Source organism: Balaenoptera borealis (genome assembly GCF_965194805.1).
Source record: "Balaenoptera borealis genome assembly, chromosome: 3".
NCBI lineage: Eukaryota > Metazoa > Chordata > Mammalia > Artiodactyla > Balaenopteridae > Balaenoptera > Balaenoptera borealis.
In genome coordinates this window covers 42,498,569-42,524,874 of record NC_138866.1, presented here as the reverse complement: position 1 = coordinate 42,524,874, position 26,306 = coordinate 42,498,569, and the positions used below count along the sequence as shown (strand labels likewise).

The 26,306-nt window shown below is 38.5% G+C and overlaps 1 protein-coding gene across 2 annotated transcripts in view; it reads right to left on the bottom strand.

Moving 5' to 3' along the window:
- The window catches only part of ARMH4 (armadillo like helical domain containing 4), a 150,977-nt gene that overhangs the window by 101,499 nt on the left and 23,172 nt on the right, over positions 1 to 26,306 (bottom strand). For both annotated transcript variants that reach the window (XM_082386506.1, XM_082386505.1), the window contains exons 3-4: positions 18,104 to 18,358; positions 15,617 to 15,829 (exon numbers count right to left, since the gene is read on the bottom strand). In XM_082386506.1, the coding sequence (XP_082242632.1) occupies positions 15,617 to 15,829; positions 18,104 to 18,358 (468 nt within the window). The remainder of the gene's footprint in view (positions 1 to 15,616; positions 15,830 to 18,103; positions 18,359 to 26,306) is intronic.

Genomic DNA, 26,306 nt, shown 5'->3' with positions numbered 1-26,306 from the left:
CTATAAAAATCCCACAGCTAACACCATATTTGGTTCCCTTGTATTTAGTGTCATTATTGATATATTTGAATTTGTTCCTTTATTCATTCCCACTTTTTCTATTCTTTTCCTTCTTGTTGTCTCACTTGCTGTCTCTTGATGCTACACTCTCTATAATGTCTTCAAACTGATCTTCCTGTTCACTAACTCTCTCTTATTGCATATTTAACCATTTAATTATCAAAGGTTTTTCCCCAACAATTCTATTTTTATTTCTAAATGTTTTATTTGGTTCCTTTTTTTTTTTTTTTTTTCATTTTTGGCTGCATTGGGTCTTCGTCGCTGCCCACAGGCTTTCTCTAGTTGTGGTGAGCAGGGGCTACTCTTCGTTGCGGTGCACGGGCTTCTCATTGCGGTGGCTTCTCTTGTTGTGGAGCATGAACTCTAGGTGCGTGGGCTTCAGTGGTTGTGGCACACGGGCTCAGTAGTTGTGGCTCACGGGCTCCAGAGCGCAGGCTAAGTAGTTGTGGCGCATGGGCTTAGTTGCTCCGCGGCCTGTGGGATCTTCCCGGACCAGGGCTCAAACCCATGTGCCTTGCATTGGCAGGCGGATTCTTAACCACTGCGCCACCAGGGAAGCCCTATTTGGTTCTTTCAAAAAATCTGCTGAGTCATTTTTGTTAGTTTCTTATTACTTGCTCATTTTTGTGACTTCATCTTTTCTTTCCTTCAACCTTTTATACCATGGTTATTTTATATTCTACTCTGATCATTTTAGTATCTAAGGTCCTGGATAAGGAGTATGCCAATCAACTGTTTGACTTTTCTGCTGACTCTCTCAATCATGGCTGTTTGTTTCCTTGTTAGTTTATTGACCTTTTATTATGATACCATATTTGCCTGATTTTAATCTGTGGGTAAACTATGCATCTCAGTTGGGTATGCTCTTTTCCAGAGAGCATTTACATCTGCTTTTGTAGGCAGTCAGGTTGTGACACAAACCTGGAACTACTTTATTCCCCTTTTAAAGATACAGACTTAATGTGGAAATTTCAATCTGGGTCCCTCTTCTTGCTACAAGTCCAAATGTAGACTCCTGATATTACTACTGTCCTAGGGTGCCTTTACCTTTCCAATTTGCTTTCTCCTTACAGCTCACTTGTTGGGTTTCAGCTCACTTTGGGAAGGATTGAGCTAAAAAGTACAGTCTTTGGAGATTTTTTCTGACTGCTTGCAATTTCATTAATGTACTAAAGCATGTGTTTCACCCAAGATCTAGGCATTTCGCTATGGTTGGGTCTGTCACAGTCTTCATCAGAAGCTGAAATCCAAACAATGAGCCTTCCAAAAGCATCCATATCATCTACATTTGTCCAATAAGTTGAGTGAGAGCGTTTATTGGCTTTTCAAACACCATTTTCAAATTCCAAATTTCAAACACTCATAAGAGCATCTGTAATCTGGGGTGCATTTTTAAATTAGATAAAATCTCAAATGTTATTGTTTATTAAATATTCTGCTTTAAACATTTGTTTCTTTAATTCTCTTTTCAAAATCTCCTCACAGTGATTTTTTTAAAACCTCCTATATTAATCTATACAAATTTCTTGAAAACATTTTACTAAAGTTCAAACTTCCCAATAACTCTATAATAGTAAATATAATCATTAGAAACTTCCTCCATTCTATCCTTAACAATATTCAAAAGGTACATACGTGAGAAAATTTAAAAGCTTGAGACAAGATAATCTGCACACTTCGAACACCCCTTGAAAGATATTTTGGATTCAACCCACATTTCAGATAGATGTTTAAAATTTTTGTTTAATTTAATATTACTTTCTTTAAATTAGAGGATTCTGCTCTTGATAATGTAATCTCCTATATCTTGTTAGCAAGCTAAAAATATCAGTCTACATAACTAACCTCACATTTACTGGTCATTACATAATCCCTTTTCAGCCTTGACCTCATATAATTAGTGTTCTCCATTATCTTCTATAAATCCTGCCCCAAATTAAACTGAGCTATCTTAATAGAGAGAGCCCTAGAGCAATAATTATAAGTTCTCAAGTCTAGCTCCTGTTCATTAAACAACTAACTTTGGATTCAGATGACAGACTCTTATGTATTTCCCTTTGGAAAATGAGACTACAGCAATATTGCTCTATTTCTCAAGGGTGCTGTAAAGAGAAACATAAAAGCTTTATTATTATTGTATCTATAAATTCTGAGCCATCCAGAATAAAGCCTTTCTCTGCAGTAACTTAGTAGTCTTAAAGGAATATTTGCTTTAAGCAAACATATGCAAAACTTGTGTATAAGAATCCACATACACTCAAAAGATAAATCATGGGTTGGTTAGGCTGATTATTGATTTTGCAAAAATACCTATGAAAGTAGATATCCCCTTTAAAACATGACTCAAGTAATTCAAAATGAGGTTTACATATTAATTAGTGGAAATGTGTTTGTTTTATCATACCTGTGTATATTTACCTTCTTGAAACCAGAGATCCTGTCTTATTCTTCTTTGTGCCCTACCCCCCAGGATCAAGCATTGTGCTTTGCAAAAAATAAGCCCTCAATATATGGTGATTGAACAGAAATAAACTGAACAGAACTTTAATTCATTATCTTCCTCCTCAAAATAAGTAGTAATGCCTTTATAGGACTCCAATATAACTTTTATTAATTTATATTATGTATTCACTTCAAATGAGTATGATATCAACTTTTTAAGGAAAATCCACCTACATGCTTTTGTCACCCTGGGGAGAGGGGTGGCCCACAGGGGGAAATGATCTTTGTACAAATTAACTCCAATAACGTTTCTAGAGAAGGATCTCCCTCCTCCCCCCTTAGCTTTTCTTCCTTCCCTCCCACTCTGGCTTCTCAAAGTGGGTTTAAAGAATAATTTAAGTTTACTGAGTTGCCTTACCTGACTAAGTGCAGGTATCAGTATGGATTCCAATAAGAAGGAAATGAAATAATGTTCAACCCCACAGCGGGATGCAAAAAATCTAAGCAAATTCCTACTAGAAATAGATTTCTAGCAGAAGGTAATTGGGAGCCACTGCTTTGTTCACATAAAAAGTGCTCAACTTCAGGCCCAAAATAAGCACTGGATTTAAAACAATAACAAGTAGAGCGAGTCAAATCAAAACATATCAATTAAAGAAGATAATGGTCCTAAAACCATCCACTACATCGCTGATCATCACTTGCCCAACACCTGGTACCTACAGACACTAGGGACACAAGGGCAGAAAGCTCTGACCCTGCACTTAAAGAGGTTTGGAGAATTCAGTTAAGAGCACAAACTGATGATCAATGGCTGGGAAGACAGATTCATTTTGGTTGTGATACTAATAAAAATGATATAGGATAGGTAAACACTAGAACTGATTTCTGAAACTTTAAAAAAATCAGAATATTTCATATAAAATTGGGAATTTTCAGCTTACCTTGGAAAAAATCTGAGATCTAGCATCACTGAACTCACATTCTCCTCCTGGCAACCATAGGAGCAGAATCTGTCTGGATCAGAGGGAGTGTGTGCTCTCTATTGAAACACACCACTCCCTACTGTCTTAGGCACCTTCCTCTTTGCTCACTTACACTATCTGCCTGGCACCTGACCCACTGGTTGCATGAAGAGGATGTGAATATTTCACTATAACAATTAATACATAATAGTACTTGATCACAATACATAATTTTAATTGATAAATGATATAAAAAGTTCATATTTATTATGTATTTACTTTATGTCATGCATTATTTACTATACACAAGCTCTCATTTAACCTCATAATAGGAGACAGGAACACCAATATCTCTGCTTTACACAGATGGAAAAACTGAAGTCTAAAGAAATTAAATACTTTGGTCAATATCACAGTGCTTATTCATGATGAAGCTAACACTTAAAACTCAGGCATGTCCATTTGAGACCATAACCAGAGCTATTTTTTTACTGTACTACTCATCAATGCAGGCTGGGTGGTCTGAGAAGCTTCATAAAGAAGAGATATACAGAAGACCAAAAAGCACATGAAAAGATGCTCAACGTCGCTACTTGTTAGAGAAATACAAATCAAAACTACAATGAGGTATCACCTCACACCGGTCAGAATGGCCATCATCAAAAAGTCTACAAATAACAAACGCTGGAGAGGGTGTGAGAAAAGGGAACCCTCCTACACTGTTGGTGGGAATGTAAATTGGTACAGTCACCATGGAGAACAGCATGGAGATTCCTTAAAAAACTAAAAATAGAGCTACTATATGATCCAGCAACCCCACTCCTGGGCATATACCCTGAGAAAACCATAATTCGGAAAGATACATGCACCTCAGTGTTCACTGCAGCACTATTTACAATAGCCAGGTCATGGAAGCAACCTAAATGTCCATAGACAGATGAATGGATAAAGAAGATGTGATACATATATACAACAGAATATTACTCAGCCATAAAAAATAATGAAATAATGCCATTTGCAGCAACATGGATGGACCTAGAGATTATCATACTAAGTGAAGTAAGTCAGACAGAGAAAGACTGATATCATATGATATCACTTATATGTGGAATCTTAAAAAATGATACAAATGAACTTATTTACAAAACAGAAACAAACTCAAAGACTTAGAAAACAAACTTATGGTTACCAAAGGGGAAAGGTGGGAGGGATAAATTAGGAGGTTGGGATTAACATATACACACTCTATATATAAAATAGATAATCAGCAAGGACCTACTGTATAGCACAGAGAGCTCTACTCAGTACTCTGTAATAACCTATATGGGAAAAGAGTCTGAAAAAGAATAGATATATGTATATGTATAACTGAATCACTTTGCTGTACACCTGAAAGTAACACAACATTGTAAATCAACTATACTTCAATATAAAACAGAAAGAAGAAAGGAAGGAAGGAAGGAAAGAAAGAAAAGAAAGAAAGAAAGAAAGGAAGAAAGAAAGAAAGAAAGAAAGAAAGAAAGGAAGGAAGGAAGGAAGGAAGGAAGGAAGGAAGGAAGGAAGGAAGGAAGAAAGAAAGAAAGAAAGAAAGAAAGAAAGAAAGAAAAGAAAGAAAGAAAGAAAGAAGGAAAGAAAGAAAGTAAAAGGAAAGAAAGATGACTTTGAGCTGAAAGGTTTCTGTCTCTCCTTCCTGTCCTCTTTTAACTTGAACTTCATAGCCCTCTGTTTATGGAGTAACACAGCACTGAGTATTATTTGCTATAGAATATGACAGAATGACTCTATACAGGTGTATTTCTTGTATAGTGAGAACAGTGTGATATTGCCCAGACATGAATCGTGACAGGCTTTTAACAGAAATGGGATTTCCTCTAAAGAGTGGGATGTACATGGTGTCAATCATGATGGTTATCTGGCTGTCAGTTGCCTAGGGATTGGAGGTGTGTCCTTCAACCTGGAAAGCAGGACAGACAATATGTAAGTGGAGTTGGGGATTCCCTACTTGGTGGTGGGCCCTAGAGGAAATTTACATCTTTGTCTTGGCTCTTCCCCATGGGGGCAGGGATGGGAAGGAGAAAATAAGTTATCCTCAGAACAGGAAACAAGCCAAGAGTTGTGAAGCCAGAAAGCTTAGCAAGGTTCCTGAAAAACTGTTCCAGAGCTTTGGGTACCGAATATTAAAAACCTTCTCAGACCATGGAATGAGTCGAGGCCTGGGAGCCCTGGAAGCTCCTTAGCTAAGGTACAATCAGAGAGAAATGTGTACCTCGTAAGCCTAATTCATTTTATGTTTCTTTTATTTTCTTGGTCCATTTGCTTTGTGTTCCCTTAGGTTGGAGCCAAGTATTTTTTAAATTTCCACTAATTTTAGTTGAAACAAATGAGAGGGTTTTCATCTATGCTTGAGCTGAAGTTTTAACAGGAAGTAGGGCTCCTCAGAGAGCACGTGAGGCAGATACCTTGAGAAAACCCAGAGGGAGCAATGTCGGCCCCTCTGGCCACCTGGAGAATCTCCTTCTTGTGATAAAACCTTGGAGAGTCTTTATACTTTTTTTTTTTTGGGCCGCACTGCACAGCATGCAAGATCTTAGTTCCCCAACCCCTGTCCCTTGCTGTGGACGTCCGGAGTCTTAATACTGGACTGCCAGGGAAGTCCCTCTTTATACTGTTTTTTATAGAAGAAGTTTCCACAGAATATTTTGTCTGGAGATATCAAACAATTAGAAGGGGACTTCCCTGGTGGCGCAGTGGTTAAGAATCCGCCTGCCAATGCAGGGGACATGGGTTCGAGCTCTGGTCCGGGAAGATCCCAAATGCTACGGAGCAACTAAGCCCGTGTGCCACAACTACTGAGCCTTAGCTCTACAACCCTCGAGCCACAACTACTGAGCCCAAGTGCCGCAACTACTGAAGCCCACGCACCTAGAGCTGTGCTCCATAACAAGAGAAGCCACCGCAGTAAGAAGCCCACGCACTGCAGCAAAGAGTAGCCCCCGCTCACCACAACTAGAGAAAGCCCGCGTGCAGCACCGAAGACCCAACACAGCCAAAATTAATTAATTAATTAATTAATTTTTTAAAAAAAGAACAATTAGAAGGAGGTAGAATGGCTAAAGAAGAAAAAACACAGGTAAATGTAGGCAGAATCAATGTAAATCTTTCAAGACAAATTTAATATTTCCAAGTGTGAACATTTTTAAAATCTTGTAAGGCCATTCAAATTGATGTATTATATTTTTCTTCTAATCTTTTCCTTTGGGGATATGTATGCACTTTAATAATAAAAGGTAGCCTGATGCCAAAACAATTTCATGGTTAGGAACACAGCCTGATAAAGTGCAGTTGGTAATATTCTTACATTATTTTATACATTGTTAAGGTTTTTAATTATTTGTACTCCGATGCAATAAAATTCTCAATGATTATACCAGTAAAAGGATAGTTATGTCTAGCCTCATACTGAAAAATCATGTTTGAAAAATCATGCTTTTAAAAATGCCTTGCTTTTCTGCAAACATCTAAAATGTCTTTGAAATCTCCACATCCTATTGTGCAGTTGCAAGCTGCATGCCTGCTTTGACAACTGCAAAAACCACCACACATGGAAAGCCCTGCTTGGACCACTCCTCACAGGGATTGTCAGTCCTGGAGTATGAGCCCAGATGAAACACTCAGAACCAATCATTTTGCCTAGGATTCTGAACAATCCCCTAAAGAGAGACCTGGTACAGTTTCCTATAAATCATGTATTTGTTTGGCCTGAGGCTGAGCACATGGTTGTTGCATCTAAAAACTATTCTTAAGAAATAATTTACCTCAGTAATAATGCAGTGGGACTTCCCTGGCAGCACAATGGTTAAGAATCTGCCTGACAGTGCAGGGGACACGGGTTCGAGCCCTGGTGCAGGCAGATCCCACATGCCGCGGAGCAACTAAGCCTGTGCACCACAACTACTGAGCCTGTGCTCTACAGCCCACAAGCCACAGCTACTGAGCCCACGTGCCACAACTACTGAAGTCCACACGCCTAGAGCCCGTGCTCCACAACAAGAGAAGCCACCGCAATGAGAAGCCTGTGCACCGTAACGAAGAGTAGCCCCCGCTCGCCACAACTAGAGAAAGCCTGTGTGCAGCAACGAAGACCCAACGCAGCCAAAAATAAATAAATAAATTTATTTTAAAAAATAATAATAATATAGTACCTTTGCATGGTGACATACGGTAACCAGGCTTATCATGGCGATAATTCTGAAATGTATAGAAATATCAAATCCCTATGTTGTGCACTAGGAACTAACCTAGCCGGTCAATTATACTTCAAAAAGAAACGAACAAACAAACTCATAGAAAAACAGATCAGATTTGTGGTTACCAGAGGCAGAAGGTAAGAGGATAGAAAACTGGATGAAGGCTGACAAAAGATGCAAACTTCCAGTTATAAGATAAGTAAGTAGTAAGGATGTAATGTACAATATAATTAATATAATTAGCACTGCCATATGTTATACATGGAAGTTGTTAAGAGAGTAAATCCCAAGAGTTCTCGTCACAAGGAAAAAATTTTTTTCTTTTATTTTGTATCTACGTAAGATGATGGATGCTCACTAAACTTATTGTGGTAATCATTTCATGGTATATGTAAGTCAAATCATCATCCTGTACACCTTAAAATTATATCCCAATAAAACTGGAAGAATAAAAAAGAAAGAATTCATCTAACCAAAAAGCTAAAATTATAGAAACATGCTTGATCACATGCCTATAAAATAATTGAATGGTAGTGTGGTATGTGTGATATCTAAAGGATGTTTCACCAAGCTTTAAAATGTTTTCCATACTTTTCGATATCCTATGACTTATTTTTTTATAAATATCAAAAGAACAACACACACACACATACGACTCCCAAGAAGGGGTTCCCCTGGTGGGGCAGTGGTTAGGAATCGCCTGCCAATGTAGGGCACACGGGTTCGATTCCTGGTCTGGGAAGATCCCACATGCCACGGAGCAACTAGACCTGTGCACCCCAACTACCAAGCCTGCGCTCTAGAGCCCGTGAGCCACAACTACTGAGCCCACGTGCCTAGAGCCCATGCTTCGCAACAAGAGAAGCCACCGCAATGAGAAACCCGAGCACCGCTATGAAGAGTAGCCCCCGCTCGTCGCAACTAGAGAAAGCCCGTGCGCAGCAATGAAGACCCAATGCAGCCATAAATAAATAAATAAAATAAACAAATTTATTTAAAAAAAAGACTCCCCAGCATAAATATCAATTTTTTATTTCTCTAAGCTGGGGCTAAGTTCTCTCTCCTATCTCTCACAGTCCTTTTTCTGTAATTGTTTTGTGATACTTTCCCACCTTCTACCTTGTGTGTCTGTTATTTATGTATTTATCATAACTTCTACTAAAATTTACATAAGATCTACTCTCACTTCTTTTTATTATCTGAATGACCAAATACTTGCTAAGTGTACACATAAATGAATGAATATACAAAACCACTGAATATGTACAAAGCTAAATCCTTTTGTCACCATGAGCTGTTATATAAAATTTCCTAAGTGTCTAAGAGTGAGCTTTACTAAGCAGTGTAACTTTCTGGTGCTGGGCAACAAAGATGCAGAAAAAAAAATGGGAAGAATCAACTCTATAACAATGCTTACTTAATTGTGACTACACCAATAAATAAATTCCCTATGATAAGAAAGCACACCAGAAAACTTAGAGTGAATGTCAGTTATCTTTCTTCAACAGCAGAATTTGTAGCAAAGCTTTATGGTAATACATCATAATATTGATTCTAAATATTTTTGAAATACCACTGGCTATGCGAGCATTAGCAACAGACATGTGATGACCACTCCGAGAGTTGAATGATTTACTGTACTAGCCTATAGAACATACAGGTATTTAAGAACAGAGACCTATCATAAATGCCAGAGAAAGTATGATGATTTCAGGACAAGCCAACAAAGTGACTTACCATAAGGGGTAATCAATGACTGAAATCATTGCCTCTGTTATTGAGGCAAAATTAAATCCAAAGCATTTTCAAGAACAAAAGCCAAAACTTGTATCCATTCTTAACATACTCAGAGTAAAAATTAGAGTGAACATCCTTAACTTCATACTACAGTATCATAAGTAACAGTGGACAGTTCAAATTTATAACACTCTACTGGATCTTTAATATTATGTCCACATAGCAGCTCCCAAAAGTAAGTCACATAAACTTGGCTTCATAAGCATGGACTTGAGATGAGATCTTTGACTACACTTTCTCATTCATCCATTCTAGCTGCCTTCTGAGTTGAAACATTATATGAGAATTGAGAAACTAATAAGAAAATATTCTCTGAAAATGAGTGCATATTGGGAAGACCAAAAAAAACTGATTTTGTGAATTAAAGTGCAGTTGAAGAGCAAACACTTCTCTCATAAAAATTACATGAGCTCTTAAGAATCCTCAATGAAACTCTTAAAGAAAAATATCTCTGAGGTTTCTCCACAAAGCCACTTAAAGAATGCATTTCCCAATTCATTTCTGATTGACCAATAAAAGACAGAAACTAAGCATCTTTTTTTCAGTACCAATTAGGAGATCACACAGCCAAAAAATATCACTCAGTCATCTGAACAAAGGCATACTTTTCAAAGAGGGCTTTCTCCTGAAATCCCTATGCTATTGAAATTCCTGTTATTGTAGAGAGAATCCTAGAACAGAGACAGAACTGAGAATTCCAGATAAGAAAGGAGAGATAACATCACTGTCTTTCAGCAGAGGAAATTAAGAGATGCTGAAAGTGTATATAGCACATGCTCTCAGAGGACTGTGGAAAAAACATCCATGAAATTAAACACACACACACAGATGTGCACACACACACACTCACGAAGGGAGGAAAATTGACGTCACTGAAGTAGATTAAACAACAAATGACACAAAAATGACAGCTTTCTGCCCCATGTGTGCTGCCTCGCTGGGAAAAGATGTCAAAAATACAATCTTTCAAAACCTAAATGTAAGGACATCCAAAACGGTCTTTGAAAAACAAGGAAAAAAACGGTCAGAAGAGAGAAAATTGAAGTCAAATGATATATTTGGTCTTATTTTTTAAAAATCAAGATATTAAAAAATTAAACATGACTTTCCTGTTGGATACTAAGACTTAAAAACCTCTTTATATGTTAAAAAAGGTAATATGCTATATGTTTATATATAATGTGTCGTATGCAAAAAAAAAAAAAAAAGGTAATTCCCCGGCATGTCAATAACCCTGTAATAAACCCTGTAGTAAATAGGCACTTTGAAACAGATGAGGAAATGGGAATTGTCTGGAATAACGGCACGGGATTTTACAGCCCCACCACTCAGTCTATTATGCCTATAGAAACACCTTAAATAGGACCAGTCAGATGGAGAATTCACATTCTCCAGACCAAAGACACTGGTGTTTCTTCTTCTCTTGCAGAAAAGCAATAGGTTAACCCAGGCGCATCTTGAGAGAGTCCAAGCAAATTCACCTTGTTCCCAAGTCTGTCCGGTCAGCACCACGGGGAGCACCAAGTGGTTTCCCACCTCTCACAGCTGGAAGGCCCGGCTATTGACTTCCAGACTTTAAGGGAGAAAGTGCTGGGGATGTGAAGAAGGATTACCAGCACCTTAATCACAAGATCTGAGACACCTCCGTTTTTGTTCTCTTACCTCTCACACATTCTTAGAAACCTAGTACCTGGTACAAAGAGACCCACAGTAGATTTTTTGTCTGAGTATTGAACTGTTAAAGTCATAACCTTCCACCCTACAGAATTACTGCTACAATTTTACAGCACAGATGAATTTCCATGTTCTGTGGAAATATAGGAAAGGCCGAAATAAGTCTGATTTGTTTAGAGTAAATAGATATCTTCAGGGGCTTCCCCGGTGGTGCAGTGGTTGAGAATCTGCCTGCCAATGCAGGAGACACGGGTTCGAGCCCTGGTCTGGGAAGATCCCACATGCCGCGGAGCAACTGGGCCCGTGCGCCACAACTACTGAGCCTGCGCGTCTGGAGTCTGTGCTCCGCAACAGGAGAGGCCGCGATAGTGAGAGGCCCGCGCACCGCGATGAAGAGTGGCCCCTGCTCGCCTCAACTAGAGAAAGCCCTCGCACAGAGACGAAGACCCAACACAGCCAAAAATAAATAAATAAATAAATTTAAAAAATAAAAAAAGATGCTATTAAAAAAAAAAGATATCTTCATTTGCGCTTCTAAAATTCAGAAAGCAGAATTACATTCAGTAGGAAATATTGAAGGCCTTAGTCCATTTGATATTAGTATTAAAATATTTTAAAGACAGTTAACCCAAATGAAAAAACTCCAAGTAAGTTTTCATAAGCAATCAGAAATTTTAAGTTGCCGTTCTGGAGCAGAGGAAGATACTAACATTCAACCAAAAAGGACATTAACCTAAACAAAGATCACATCCAAAAATAAGATTATGCAACACTGTTAATCAACTATACTCCAATAAAAATTAATTTTAAAAAACAAAAATTAGTTTATGTACATATATATGTACCTGTATATATATACACATATATACATATACATGTACTTTGCCATTATCCAACTTTTGAATTAAAAGTTAGAACGCTTTGTCATGTTTATATTTCAAAGATGCTGAACAAAGCCCTAGTAGAGTTATGCCTGAGATAAGTATAATGCGTTTTTTATCATCCTGAAAGCATTTATTCCCTAAAAAAAAAAAATACAGAGGAGTAAAGTATATCAGGCAAGGTGACAGATAAACCATTATCCCTTCAAAAATCAAAGTGCATTTTTGCTGACAAGGTAAAAGGCGTACTGAAATAGGCACAGGGCAGTACGCACTTATAGAAGCAGCCTTTCTTCAATGCCTGAGAAATGTAAACCACACCAAACTTCTCCCACTCTACCAACGCACATCTCTCAAGTGGGCGTTCCAGAAGCAGACCAAGTCTGCCTTCAGAGACAGCTGGAAAACTCCTCAGAAGCAGACCTCCTATTACAAGTTGAATTGTGTTCCCCAGAAAATATGTTTAAGTCCTAAACCACAGAACTTGTGAATCTGACCTTATTTGGAAATAGAGTTCCGGCAGGTGTAATCAAGTTCAGATGTAATTATCGGGGTGAGTCCTAATCCAATGGCTGATGTCCTCATAAGACAAGGGAAATTTGGGCACAGAGACACAAAGAGGGAAGAGGTGAAGGTGGAGGAAGAGACTGCAGTGATGCTGCCACAAGCCAAGGAATGCCTGAGGCACCAGAAGCTGGAAGAGGAGAGGGACGATCCTCACCCAGAGGCTTTGCAGGGAGCGCGGCCCTGCCTACAGCTTGATTTCAGACTTCTAGGCTCTAAAATTGCAAGAGAACAAATCTCTGCTGTTTTAAATCACCCAGTTTGTGAGACTTTGTTATGGCAGTCCTAGAAAACTAATACACTCTCTTAATCATTATGTTGTAGAGATGTGAAGGAGAAGACAACAAGACAGGGTACCACGCAGATACAAATTTTAGGCTCATCTGGGACATTGACTATCCCTTAAAGAATAAACATTCAGGGGGCTTCCCTGGGGGCGCAGCGGTTGAGAATCTGCCTGCCAATGCAGGGGACACGGGTTCGAGCCCTGGCCTGGGAAGATCCCACATGCCGTGGAGCGGCTGGGCCCGTGAGCCACAATTACTGAGCCCGCGCATCTGGAGCCTGTGCTCTGCAACAGGAGAGGCCGCGACAGTGAGAGACCCGCGCACCGCGATGAAGAGTGGCCCCCGCTTGCCGCAACTAGAGAAAGCCCGTGTGCAGCAACAAAGACCCAACACAGCCAAAAATAAATAAATAAGTAAATAAATAAAAATTAAAAAAAAAAAAAAGAATAAACATTCAGAAATTTCCACAAAGGTTCTTGCTCCTTGGGTGTGTGGTGTCTAAAAGGGGCAGGTCTCTTGTCCATATCTCACTGAGACAAATACCCCATTCTCTGGAGAAGTGCTCCTGCCCCTGAGTGGGAAGGAAGATATTCAAATAACATATAGGGAGTTTAATAATATAATTAAATAAACACACACCTTAACTGGAGAATTGACATTTATCAACACATCACAGAGATTCAAACTTGAAAGGTAGATAACTTGACATCACACAGCCTCGTTCTAAGTAAGAATAAACTATCTTCCCCTGCGTCCAATGCTACGGAAGAATTAAAATGTTTCATCCAGTCAAAGCCTCAGGCTGCACTTATATTCCTGGACAAAGTAGAAAAACATGCACTGAAAATGGAGGCCTCCAATACATCCAGGAATCTATCGATTTAAATAAGTGTAGTCACTCCTGCTTTAAGAGGACTAGATAGACCAGCATAAAACTAATTGTGACATTACTAACATATACTAATTAAATATAAATTGTACTCCCTGGTATTTAGGAGAAAAGGTGTGCTCATTCAAAATCTTGTCTTAAGCCCAACAACGTAGCAGAAAGAATATTTTTAAACCAAAAATGTCTTTCATAAGCCTTGACAAGGATCATAACTTAGATCAAAACTGACAAAATATATTCTCAAAAAGAAGCTGGAATTGAGCTGTGTAGAAGAAAAGCACTAAAACTCTAGGACATCTTAGGCAAGTTAAGAAAATTCTCACACATCTCAATATAACTGCCATCATCTACTAAATTTAGAAAAGTATTGCAGTTTCACAAGTATGGATTATTCACAAACACAATTTTTTTCGTCTGATTAAATGAGCCCTGCCGGGTAAAGCTGTCATCTCTAACTCAGGTTAATTTGGGGAAACCTGGTCTTTCCAGATGGCATCAAGGAGAGCAGACAGCTAATATGAGACTACATTCCAAGTTTTTATCTTAATGTGGAGAGCAAGAGCTGTTGGCCTCTGAGCTCGCTTTGATCCATTTCCTAAACCAGCACTCCATGGAATTCACATTCCTCCTAAAATGTCACATTTCTCCGCCAGAAAACTACCAGTATTACCCTGAAAGTCTGCAATACAGCCTGCTGCAAACCTGGCTGAACCACCTTCTCTGTTACAGAGTAGACAAAATATAAAATAACAGCACATCCTATGTCTTTACTGCATCAAACACATGGCTAATTTAGTGCCCAAAAGCTTACCTGTCTTCCAGATTAGTTTAAGAAACAGCACTACAAATCTCTGGGCATTTTGCAATCCAGCCAGGAGCTGTTCACCTGCCAAAATGCTGATTAATTAAACGACCTTTCGTTATATTTCCCGACTTCTCATTTGTGGATGTGCAGCTGTGCTCCAAGCATCTTTTTTCATGCTCAAAGCCAATGTCTTGGAAAGTAAAATCGGGCAAGAATTTCTCAGCCTTAACAGGTGAGGAGACTATCTCCAAAAAGTGGAACATCTAACCCAGAGACGTAATTAAGGGAGAATGACCCAGCATTAACAACCAGAGCAGTGTTACGAAAATACAATCCACATTAAAACTTCCACCCAAGAAAATCTGATGGGGAAACTCAAGTTTACCATTAAACCAGTTTTCTCAATTCAGCCTGAACACTGAAATCATCTCAAGCAACTCTTGAAAAATGTTGATGCCAGATTCCATCCCAACTGAATCAGAATCGCTGGGAGAAGGACTCGGTCATTAGGATACTTTAAAAGCTCCCCAAGGTGATTCTAATGTTCAACTGTAATTGAGAACTACTGATGTAGAGCAGGGGTCAGCAAGCTTTTTCGGTAAAGGGCCATCTCATAAATATTTTAGGCTCTGTGGGCAGTTAGTCTCTGTCACAACTACTCAACTCTGCTGCTCTGGCACAAAAGTAGCCACAGACAATACACAAATGAACAAGTGTGGCTGTTAATTAGGAACACTGAAATGTGGATTTTATAAAAACTTCTACATGTCACGAAATACTATTCTTCTTTTGATTTTTTTCAATCATTTGAAAATGTAAAGACCAATTTTAGCTTGCCATACAAAAACAGACGGCAGGCTGGATCTGGCTGGGCCATGGTCTACTGACCCCTCATCTACACTACACACAGAATATACTTATCCTGGATCTTTTCTCAAAGACAACAGTTGCTCAGTGACTCACTGAATCTGTCCTAGAAAAAGATCCCCTTCAAAGCATGGATACCTTCAGATTCGAGTTGGTCCAGACCATAGGAGGCAGCTGTATTAACATAGCTAATGGATGGAGCAGCTGTTCTTCTCTCGGAAGATGCCTCAGGGTCAGCAAGCGCTGGGGAAGTGCTAGGTGCTTCCTCCATCATCCCAGGGGGCGTCACTGGAGAACCCACAATTGGTGTGAACAACTCCTCGTTTGGCCCTGTGACTGTGTCCATTAGGTCTGCCAAACACAAGAGACATGACCCAAAGTTGATCAGTAAGAGGAATATATACATATGCTTTTACTTCTTAAGCAAGAAATGACGAATGAAGCCAGTATCTTATATACAGTAAGTCTGGCACTTAGACCAGCTCTTCCTTCCCACATTGCACCAATCCAGCCACCCGAGGCAAACACTTTATCTTCCAGGAAAATATATTATCTCAAATCAGAACCTTGTTCTCAAATGTTAATCTCCCATTTATTCTATTAACAATATTATAGATTTTGTGGGATTTTATATAACCTATTACCAAAGGTAGAAAATTTAACAAAAATTTGTTTACATACACCCCAAGGATGACTTTTAAAAATCAAGTCAAAGAGTAAAAGCTTAGATCTGTGTCTGCAATATGCTCAATTTTAAAGCAGCCAAACTTAGCCCCAGATATTCCCAAATCTAGAAACTCTAGAATAGTAGTATTTTGCAAGCTTGGTGGATCATCAGAATCTCTTGAGGTAATTTTTTAAATGTCAGTTTTCATGCTTTCTACATATCCCAACTTATCGAATCAGAACCTCCTTGGTGATGAAGCCTGAGAAACTATTTGTGAAAGTTCCCAGGATATGGATCCACAGATTCTCATATACATTGCTGTTTGCAGTATAAATGGAAGCAACCACTTTGGAAAGCAGTTAGGCATTGCCTCCTAAAGTCAAATATTCATATGCCCTATTGTCCAGCAACTCAGTTCCTAGGTATATACCCAAGAGAATCTCCTACACACGTGCAATGGAGAATATGTAAAAGAATATTCATGGCAGCCGTGTTCACAATAGCCAAACTTGGAAATGACCCAAATGCAAATCACTAGAAAAGACTGGATGAAGATTGGGTGAATAAACTGTGATACATTTTCATAATGGAATATTGCAAGCAGTCAAAGCAAAAGAACCGCGGTAAGTAAATATAGGCCTTAGAATATTAAGTAAAAAAAAAAATAAGTCCCAAAAAGGCTATCCACAGCACAATACTGTTTTGATAAAGTAAAAAAATCTAAAAGTTTTAAATGTATAATATCAGGAGTACATACAGACACGATAAAACTAAAAGAAAAGCAAGTCAAGGAAATGATGAACACAAGATTCAGGTTAATGGTTAACAGAGGAGGATGGGGTTTAGATGGGAAGGGTCATGGGGTTACCTGTAGGTTACTGACAAGATCCTAAGGGGTTTTTTTGCAGTGGAGGCAGGCAGGATTAGAAGGTATTTATTACATTGTTAAAGATAACTCAGTTAATAAATAGAAGTAGGATTTACTTAGACCAATGATGAGACAGAGACATGAAGTCCAAAAATAATAACTAAATAATAATTTTTGTAATTCTCACGTGATTCTGATGACCACCCAGATTCGAAAACTTCACAGTCCTTAAGGTATTAGAGCATCTGAGGGCCTCCTACATAGAAAGTACTTCTTACACATTATTCGAAATCCTTAAAATAACCCATAAGACAGGTAAGCATTATTTAAAGAGGAACAAACCAAGGCTTGGAGACATTAAGAAACTTTCCTGAAGCCACAATGCTAGTGAGGGCCAAAGCTGGGATTCAAACCCAGGTCTTTGTTGGTTTCACCCCCAGGTCCTTGCTGGTTTCACCACTCTGGCACCTAGCAGCCAGAAGTGTCAAACTAGGAGAGAGTTCTCAGGAGGCTTGGCCTTCGTGGGCCTCAGAGATGAGCCACCAGGAGATTTTACTTGGGAACTAACCCCTTGTCCTTTAGCTGTGCCACACCTCTCCAAACAAGAAAGAGTTCACCTACCTTTCCTGCTGAAAAAATATACCTCCAGGTGAGGGGGGTGTGTGTGTGTGTGTGAGTGTGTATGTGTGTGTATCTGTGTGTGTGTATGTGTGTGTATGTGTGTGGGTATGTGTGTATGTGTGTCTATGTGTGTGTGTCTGTGTGTGTCTGTGTGTGTGTGTGTGTGGGTATGTGTGTGGGTATGTGTGTATGTGTGTGTGTATGTGTGTATATGTGTGTGTCTCTGTGTGTATGTGTGTGTATGTGTGTGGGGGGGTATGTGTGTGGGTATGTGTGTATGTGTGTATGTGTATGTGTGGCGGGGTATGTATGTGTGTGTATGTGTGTGTATGTGTGTGTGTATATGTGTATGTGTGTGTGTGTGTGTGTGCCCTGCTGACAAGGCCATCTGCCTCACTCATTCTACTCCTTATCAACTCAGAAACGATCCACCCCCAAAACGCTGAGTACAATTCTCTCCCTTACAGACCTTCTCCAGCGGGAGTAACTTCGAAAGACAGAGGGACAGGTGTCGTTGAAACCACAGTGGCCAGAGGCTCCCATCTTCTCGACAGCTGAGTAACACCAGGAGCATCAGCTGTGGCAGAGGGCAACTCTTTCCCTCCCTCAGTCTCGACATCTCCTCTGGTAACTGCAAGGGTAGAAAACTGCTGCTCTTGCATCACTGAAGATAAAGTGGCTTCTGCTTCTTGAACAGCTGTTGTCATCTCTTGAGTGATGATGTCTTAAAAGGGAGGAAACAACATTTTTAAATACACTAAATCCCTATACCTGAAGAAGTCACTATATAATTAATAATTTTTTTAAAAAAAGCAGACAGCCATTTCAGGGAATGAGAAGGGAGAGAAACAAACTGACAGTAAATAAATGTTTTCAGTGTTGCTGTTTTCAGGAGTCATGAATCAATCTAAGACAGAGATAAAGATGTTAATAAAAAAAGGAATAACATTTAAAAAAAAAACAGGAAGATCAACAGCTAAGCTCCCTTTTTTGAATATCAACATAATCAATTTGTTCAGAAACAAATTATACAAAACTAAGTTCAAAAATTATCTAAAGCAGGGACTTCCCTGGTGGCACAGTGGTTAAGAATCCACCTGCCAATGCAGGGGACACGGGTTTGAGTCCTGGTCCGGGAAGATCCCACATGCCGCGGAGCAACTAAGCCCATGAGTCACAGCTACTGAGCCTGTGCTCTAGAGCCTGCGAGCCACAACTACTGAGCCAGTGTGCCACAACTACTGAAGCCCGCACACCTAGAGCCCATGCTCCACAACAGGAGAAGCCACCACAATGAGAAGCCCACCCACCACAACGAAGAGTAGCCCCTGCTCACCGCAACTAGAGAAAGCCTCTGCACAGCAACGAAGACCCAACGCAGCCAAAAATAAATAAATAAATAAAAATAAATTTAAAAAAAATCTCAGAAGCACTTGTATATATTAATTTTCAAATTTGCATTCCTGAAGGGGAACAGGAAGTTGACATTTTGAATTAAAAGAATACTAATTACAATAACTAATGTTTACTGAGTTCCTATTAAGTGCATGATGGGCATTATCTTTTTTTTTTTTTTTCATTTATTTCTGCTCTGATCTTTATGATGTCTTTCCTTCTGCTAACTTTGGGTTTTGTTTGTTCTTCTTTCCCTAGTTCCTTTAGGTGTAAGGTTAGATTGTTTATTTGAGATTTTTCTTGTTTCTTGAGGTAGGCTTGTATAGCTATAAACTTCCCTCTTAGAACTGCTTTTGCTGCATCCCATAGGTTTTGGATCGTCGTGTTTTTATTGTCATTTGTCTCTAGGTATTTTTTGATTTCCTCTTTGATTTATTCAGTGATCTCTTGGTTATTTAGTAATGTATTGTTTAGCCTCCATGTGTTTGTGTTTTTTACGTTTTTTTCCCTGTAACTCATTTCTAATCTCATAGCATTGTAGTCAGAAAAGATGCTTGATATGATTTCAATTTTGTTAAATTTACTGAGGCTTGATTTGTGACCCAAGATGTGATCTATCCTGGAGAGTGTTCCGTGCACACTTGAGAAGAAAGTGTAATCTGCTGTTTTTGGATGGAATGTCCTATAAATATCAATTAAATCTCTCTGGTCTACTGTGTCATTTAAAGCTTCTGTTTCCTTATTTATTTTCATTTTGGATGATCTGTCCATTGGTGTAAGTGAGGTGTTAAAGTCCCCCACTATTGTGTTACTGTCGATTTCCCCTTTTATAGCTGTTAGCAGTTGCCTTATGTATTGAGGTGCTCCTATGTTGGGTGCATATATATTTATAATTGTTATATCTTCTTCTTGGATTGATCCCTTGATCATTATGTAGTGTCCTTCCTTGTCTCTTGTAACATTCTTTATGTTAAAGTCTATTTTATCTGATATGAGTATTGCTACTCCAGCTTTCTTTTGATTTCCATTTTCATGGAATATCTTTTTCCATCCCCTCACTTTCCGTCTGTATGTGTCCGTAGGTCTGAAGTGGATCTCTTGTAGACAGCATATAGATGGGTCTTGTTTTTGTATCCATTCAGCAAGCCTGTGCCTTTTGGTTGGAGCATTTAATCCATTCATGTTTAAGGTAATTATCAATATGTATGTTCCTATGACCATTTTTGTAATTATTTTGGGTTTGTGTTTGTAGATCCTTTTCTTCTCTTGTGTTTCCCACTTAGATAAGTTCCTTTAGCATTTGTTGTAGAGCTGGTTTGGTCGTGCTGAATTCTCTTAGCTTTTGCTTGTCTGTAAAGCTTTTGATTTCTCCGTCGAATGTGAATGAGATCCTTGCTGGGTAGAGTAATCTTGGTTGTAGGTTCTTCCCTTTCATCACTTTAAGTATATCATGCCACTCCCTTCTGGCTTGTAGAGTTTCTGCTGAGAAATCAGCTGTTAACCTTATGGGAGTTCCCTTGTGTGTTGTTTGTCATTTTTCCCTGCTGCTTTCAATAATTTTTCTTTGTCTTTAATTTTTGCCAATTTGATTACTGTGTGCCTCAGTGTGTTCCTCCTTGGGTTTATCCTATATGGGACTCGCTGCACTTCCTGGACTTGGGTGGCTATTTCCTTTCCCATGTTAGGGAAGTTTTTGACTATAATCTCTTCAAATATTTCCTCTGGCCCTTTCTCTCTCTCTTCTCCTTCTGGGACCCCTATAAAGCGAATGTTGTTGCATTTAATGTTGTCTCAGAGGTCTCTTAGGCTGTCTTCATTTCTTTTCATTCTTTTTTCTTTATTCTGTTCCGCAGCAGTGAATTCCACCATTCTGTCTTCCAGGTCACTTATCCGTTCTTCTGCCTCAGTTATTCTGCTATTGATTCCTTCTAGTGTAGTTTTCATTTCACTTACTATATTGTTCATCTCTGTTTGTTTGTTCTTTAATTCTTCTAGGTCTTTGTTAAACATTTCTTGCATCTTCTCGATCTTTGCCTCCATTCTTATTCCGAGGTCCTGGATCATCTTCACTATCATTATTCTGAATTCTTTTTCTGGAAGGTTGCCTATCTCCACTTCATTTAGTTGTTTTTCTGGGGTTTTATCTTGTTCCTTCATCTGGTACATAGCCCTCTGCCTTTTCATCTTGTCTATCTTTCTGTGAATGTGGTTTTTGTTCCACAGGCTGCAGGATTGTAGTTCTTCTTGCTTCTCGGGCATTATCTTATTTTATCCTCCTATGTGGACTAAGGGGAGGTAGGTACTAATATTCTATGGAAGCCATATATCATAGTGGCCAAGAACGCAGGCTCTAGACCCAATTTGCCTGGGTCGCAATTCAGACTCAGCCACCTACTATCTGCATGACCTTGAATGAATTACTTAATTTCTTTGGGCCTTGAGCTTCCTCAGTGGTAAAATGGAAATAATAAGAGTATCTATCTCATAGCATTTTTACAAAGATTAAATTAGATAACACATGTAAAATAGTACACGCCCAGTGCTTCGTAAGTATTCAATAAATATCAGCTATTATTACCTCATTTTACAAACAACTTAGGTGTAGAGAGGCTAAGGAACCTGACTAAGGTTACATAGTTAGGGCTCTTAACCACTGTGCTAACTGTGCTTATCCCATCAACAGATGAATGGATAAACACACAGACACACACACACACACACACACAGACACACACACACACACACACACACACACACACACACAGAGAGAGAGGAATATTATTCAGCCATGAGAAAGGAAATCCTGCCATTGCCTAAGGAACAACTTGGAGTAGCCTCTGTAGAAGATCTGCACTTGCTTTTAAATCATAAAACAGAATGAAACAGACCTGTGGGGTATGACGTATCTATCAGAGGTCCACTTTCTTTACAACATTATAATCCACTCAAATACATTATTAAAGACTATCTATAAGGGTTAATATTTGCCCCCCTCTTAGGGAGGGGCTATGCTGGAAATTTCAAATACTGAGCCACTGTGAAAACTTAATTTCTAGAAGACTCTATTATCTCTCTTTTTTTAAATACTAATCCTAGATCCTTAGCACATTACCAAGTCCGGTAAATTATGCAATGAGAAATAACATTCTAGAAATAGATGAAAATGTTTTCTCAAAGTTTTTATTAATGACATCATTGTTCTTCCTATTACTAAAAATATTTTTCCTCAGAAACAACTTATTTGCTTTAAATAGTGTTTGGATGTTTTTTAGTACAAGCAGTTCCATTTCTTGGTCCCCAATCAGTTTGGACTATTTTTTCTTTGAACTGGAGATTTTTACATTTGATGGATTGATATACCTGGTTATAAGACAACCTTACTTGTGCTTCATATTCATATTTGCTCTTTGTGCCATTGTTTAAGATTTTTTTCTGAAATAAGATCACACATCTCTTGAGAGATAGGATTCATTGCCCTTTTTGTATCTTTAGCACCTAAGGCAATGCTATGTTTGCCATAAAAAGATAATATATAGTTTTATCATTTTAAGCAGTATGCATTCTCCATGTTGCCCTCATTTTTGAAAGCATAATGAACACTTTTAGAAAAAATATGTCAGAATAAATGTTCACTCTATGGTCATAGTTTCATGAAACAGCAAGAAATATCAAAAGGGCATGGTATGGCCTTCCTTGGTAGGACAGTGGTTAAGGATCCTCCTGCCAATGCAGGCGAAATGGGTTCGAGCCCGGGTTCGAGCCCTGGTCCGGGAAGATCCCACATGTCGCGGAGCAACTAAGCCCGTGCACCACAACTACTGAGCCTCCGCTCTAGAGCCCATGAGCCACAACTACTGAAGCCCGCACGCCTAGAGCCTGTGCTCCACAACAAGAGAAGCCACCAAAATGAGAAGCCCGCGACCGCAACAAAGAGTAGCCCCCACTCACCACAACTAGAGAAAGCCCGTGCACAGCAACCAAGACCCAACACAGCCAAAAATAAATAAATAAAACAAATAAATTTTTTCAAAAATGGGCATGGTGTAATACTTTGAATAAGTGACTGCTGTTAGAGAAAGAAGAGTGAGAGCTAGAAACAGTAATGGGAATTTTTAAAATAACATTCAGAATTTCTCCACATCTCTCATTCTTCCCAATTCCTGTAGAGAAAAAATATATAATTATTATAGATCGCTTTTAAAACCTGATCTTCAAGTGAACCAGCTGAAGAACCAGCTGAATCAGAGAACTGACTATAATCTCAGGATCCTCAACTGTTCATAATACCCAAAAATTCCAAGAAATTATTGCATTCCCTGAAGAAGAGAATGTCTTAAGTAGTCCCTGGGCCGTAAAATGATTGGCATTTGAGGTGTTTACTTCCTTTTTTTTTGAAAGTTAAGGCATTTTAATGGAGTAAAAATTAAGAGTAAAAATTCAGGACACCCAGGAATAAAAGTCCATCTTCCAAGTATTGGAAGCCACCCCCAGTTCCTTGGTTGAATTTCCATCATCAGCTATTCACATATACCCACCCCTATTCCCTCTTTCTTTTCCAATGATGAGTAAAACACACAACCTGCACCCCCATCACATTTACAGAATTCCTGTATAAAATTTCTCTAGAGCCTAACCTGCAGGAGTCAACAAATCTGAACACAGCCAGTAGGTTTGCTGAAAGTTGACTTCAAGAACATGGTAGGATAATGCAATGGGTTGGTCATGACAGTTCATCAGTCACAGTTACCAGCCCTGCAGGGGGTGAGCCTAGACCTTAGACACCCCTCTTAGACAAATAAGGAAGGAAGGCCCTTAGATTTAATTTTGTCTTCCCCATTTCCAGATGGAGAAACTGAGGCCAACAGACTGGAAAAATTTTTATCAAGCTCAGTTGTGAAACCAGCTGACCACATCAGTGTGACTAAACCTTCTCGATTGATTAAAATGTCTTATTGGGCAGAACAGTTCCAAAGTCCCTCTGCCAATGCAACCAGGTGCCACTGGCATCGTTCAGAAACTAATTACTCTGCAGTTTCTCCAGCTCCTTCAGAAGCTCCTGGGATGAGACACAATCCAGGATATTTCTGAAGCACTCTTTTGACAATGTCACTCTCTGGGTGGAGAAAAGGTGAAAGTTATCGCCCTCCTGGGGGCTCCACAGACCATAGTTGTCACATATCCCTCCCTCCTTGATGTCACTAGGATCAGCATTTGTCCTGGGCAGGGGCTTTGAGGTCACTTAGTGATCTTGAGAAGGAGACTCAAGGAGGAAATCCAAACCTGTTCTGCAAAAGTGACGTTTCTTAAAACTAGATTGTGTGGGATTGAGTAGTTTACTTCTCAGAAATACTTGTAATCACCAGAAAATGGGTAGAAAAGCTTTTTGGCTATTCTCTTACTACTGCTGTCAGTAATCTCAATTTTTCACATTATTTTTAACTCTACAAAACAACAAAAAAAGTAAAGTTGAAAGGAATTATTTGACCATTCCTCTCTCTACCGAAAATATTTAGAAGCTTTTTGATTAATTTGGACAATGCAGGCAATCGGATTAGATAATTCTAGTCTGAATGGTTCTCTATCTTCATTTAGTCATTCAATGAACAGATATTTTCTGAGCACCTACTATGTGCCATATATTGTGCTATGTGCTGGGAATTAAAAGAAGTTGCCTGTTAAAAGACTGTAGTTAAGTGAGGCAATTATGACTAAGTAAGGAGCATATTCAATAATCAAAAAAAATAATCAATTACCAAATTCATTTTACTTTTTTAGGCTGTATTAATGGAAGCTAATGCAAGTCTAGTACATAAGAATCATGGATTCAACTGTGCAGTGAATAATCTGGAACTACATGATTTAATGCTCCAGGAATATCTTAAAGTGTAATGGAGAACTGAAGTATACTTCTTGTTTGGTCATATTTAGTATTTTCATTGTCATGTGGACCCAACTTACAAAACATTTTCTGGAAGCTTCTACGAAAACTTCCAGTATACTAAGTCTTACAGTCTTTAAAAAATGAATTGGACATGTAAAATTCAATCTTTTATCATTTTAATTCAATCTCCATAACACTTTATAAAACATATTACTAACTTGCTATTTTCCATTAGCTGGAGTAACAGCTGTACATATTCCAAAACAATTTGGAATGAGCATATGCACATTACACTAAGTCTTTCCCTTCCCATTCTGTTATCTGACCAACTACACACAATAAAAGAAAAACATCATCCATCAGCAACAAATGCAAGGATTGTCAGCTCATAGCATTCACAGATGTAGAAGCTGAGAGGAAGTAGAAAGTGCAGAATCAAGCCAGCAGAGAGGATTTATCTGTACTGGTATTTTTTTCCCCCTTATTTCTAGAAGAATTTCTTTTTAGGAAAACAAAGTCAAAGAACTCATATGGTTAATACTATGAGATAAATATTTACCTAAGGCTTTTTGGTAAGAAATATCAGGAATGTGAGTATTTTTTACAACAATGTATAAATAAGTATCCAACATTGTTGATTATATCATTTAAACATATAGCTAATTTTTTCACATTTTCCTGCAAATATACACATTTTCATAATAAAAGGTTTGAAAAATATTAATCTATATCAGGGTTTCTCAGATATATATATACACACACACATATATATATTTTGGCTCAGATATATCTTGGTTGCTGTGCACTGTACGATGTTTAGCAGCATCTTGGCCTCTACCCCCAGATGCTCTCTATTGTGACGACCAAAAATGCTCCAGAAATAGGTAATGGAGATTAAGTGGTACAAACTTCCAGTTGCAAAATAAATGAGTCACAAGTATGAAATGTAGAGTGTGGGGAATACAGTCAATAAATATGTAACGTCTTTGTATGGTGACAGCTGGTAACTAGACTTATCATGGTGAACATTTTGTAATGTATAGAAATACCAAAATCACCATGTTGTGCAACTAACTAGGAACTAACACAGTGTTTTAGGCCAATTCTATTTCAAAAACAAACAAACTCATAGAAAAAGAGATCAGATTTGTGGTTACTAGAGGCAGGGGATGGGGGGAGGGGAAACTGGATGAAGGCAGTCAAAAGGTACAAACTTCCAGGTGTAAGATAAATAAGTACTAGTGACGTACAATATGGTAAATATAATTAACACTGCCATATGTTATATATGAAAGTTAAGAGAGTAAATCCTAAGAGTTCTCATTACAAGAAAAAAAATGTTTTCCAATTTCTTTAAGTTTGTATCTATATGAGTTGATGGAAGTTCACTAAATTT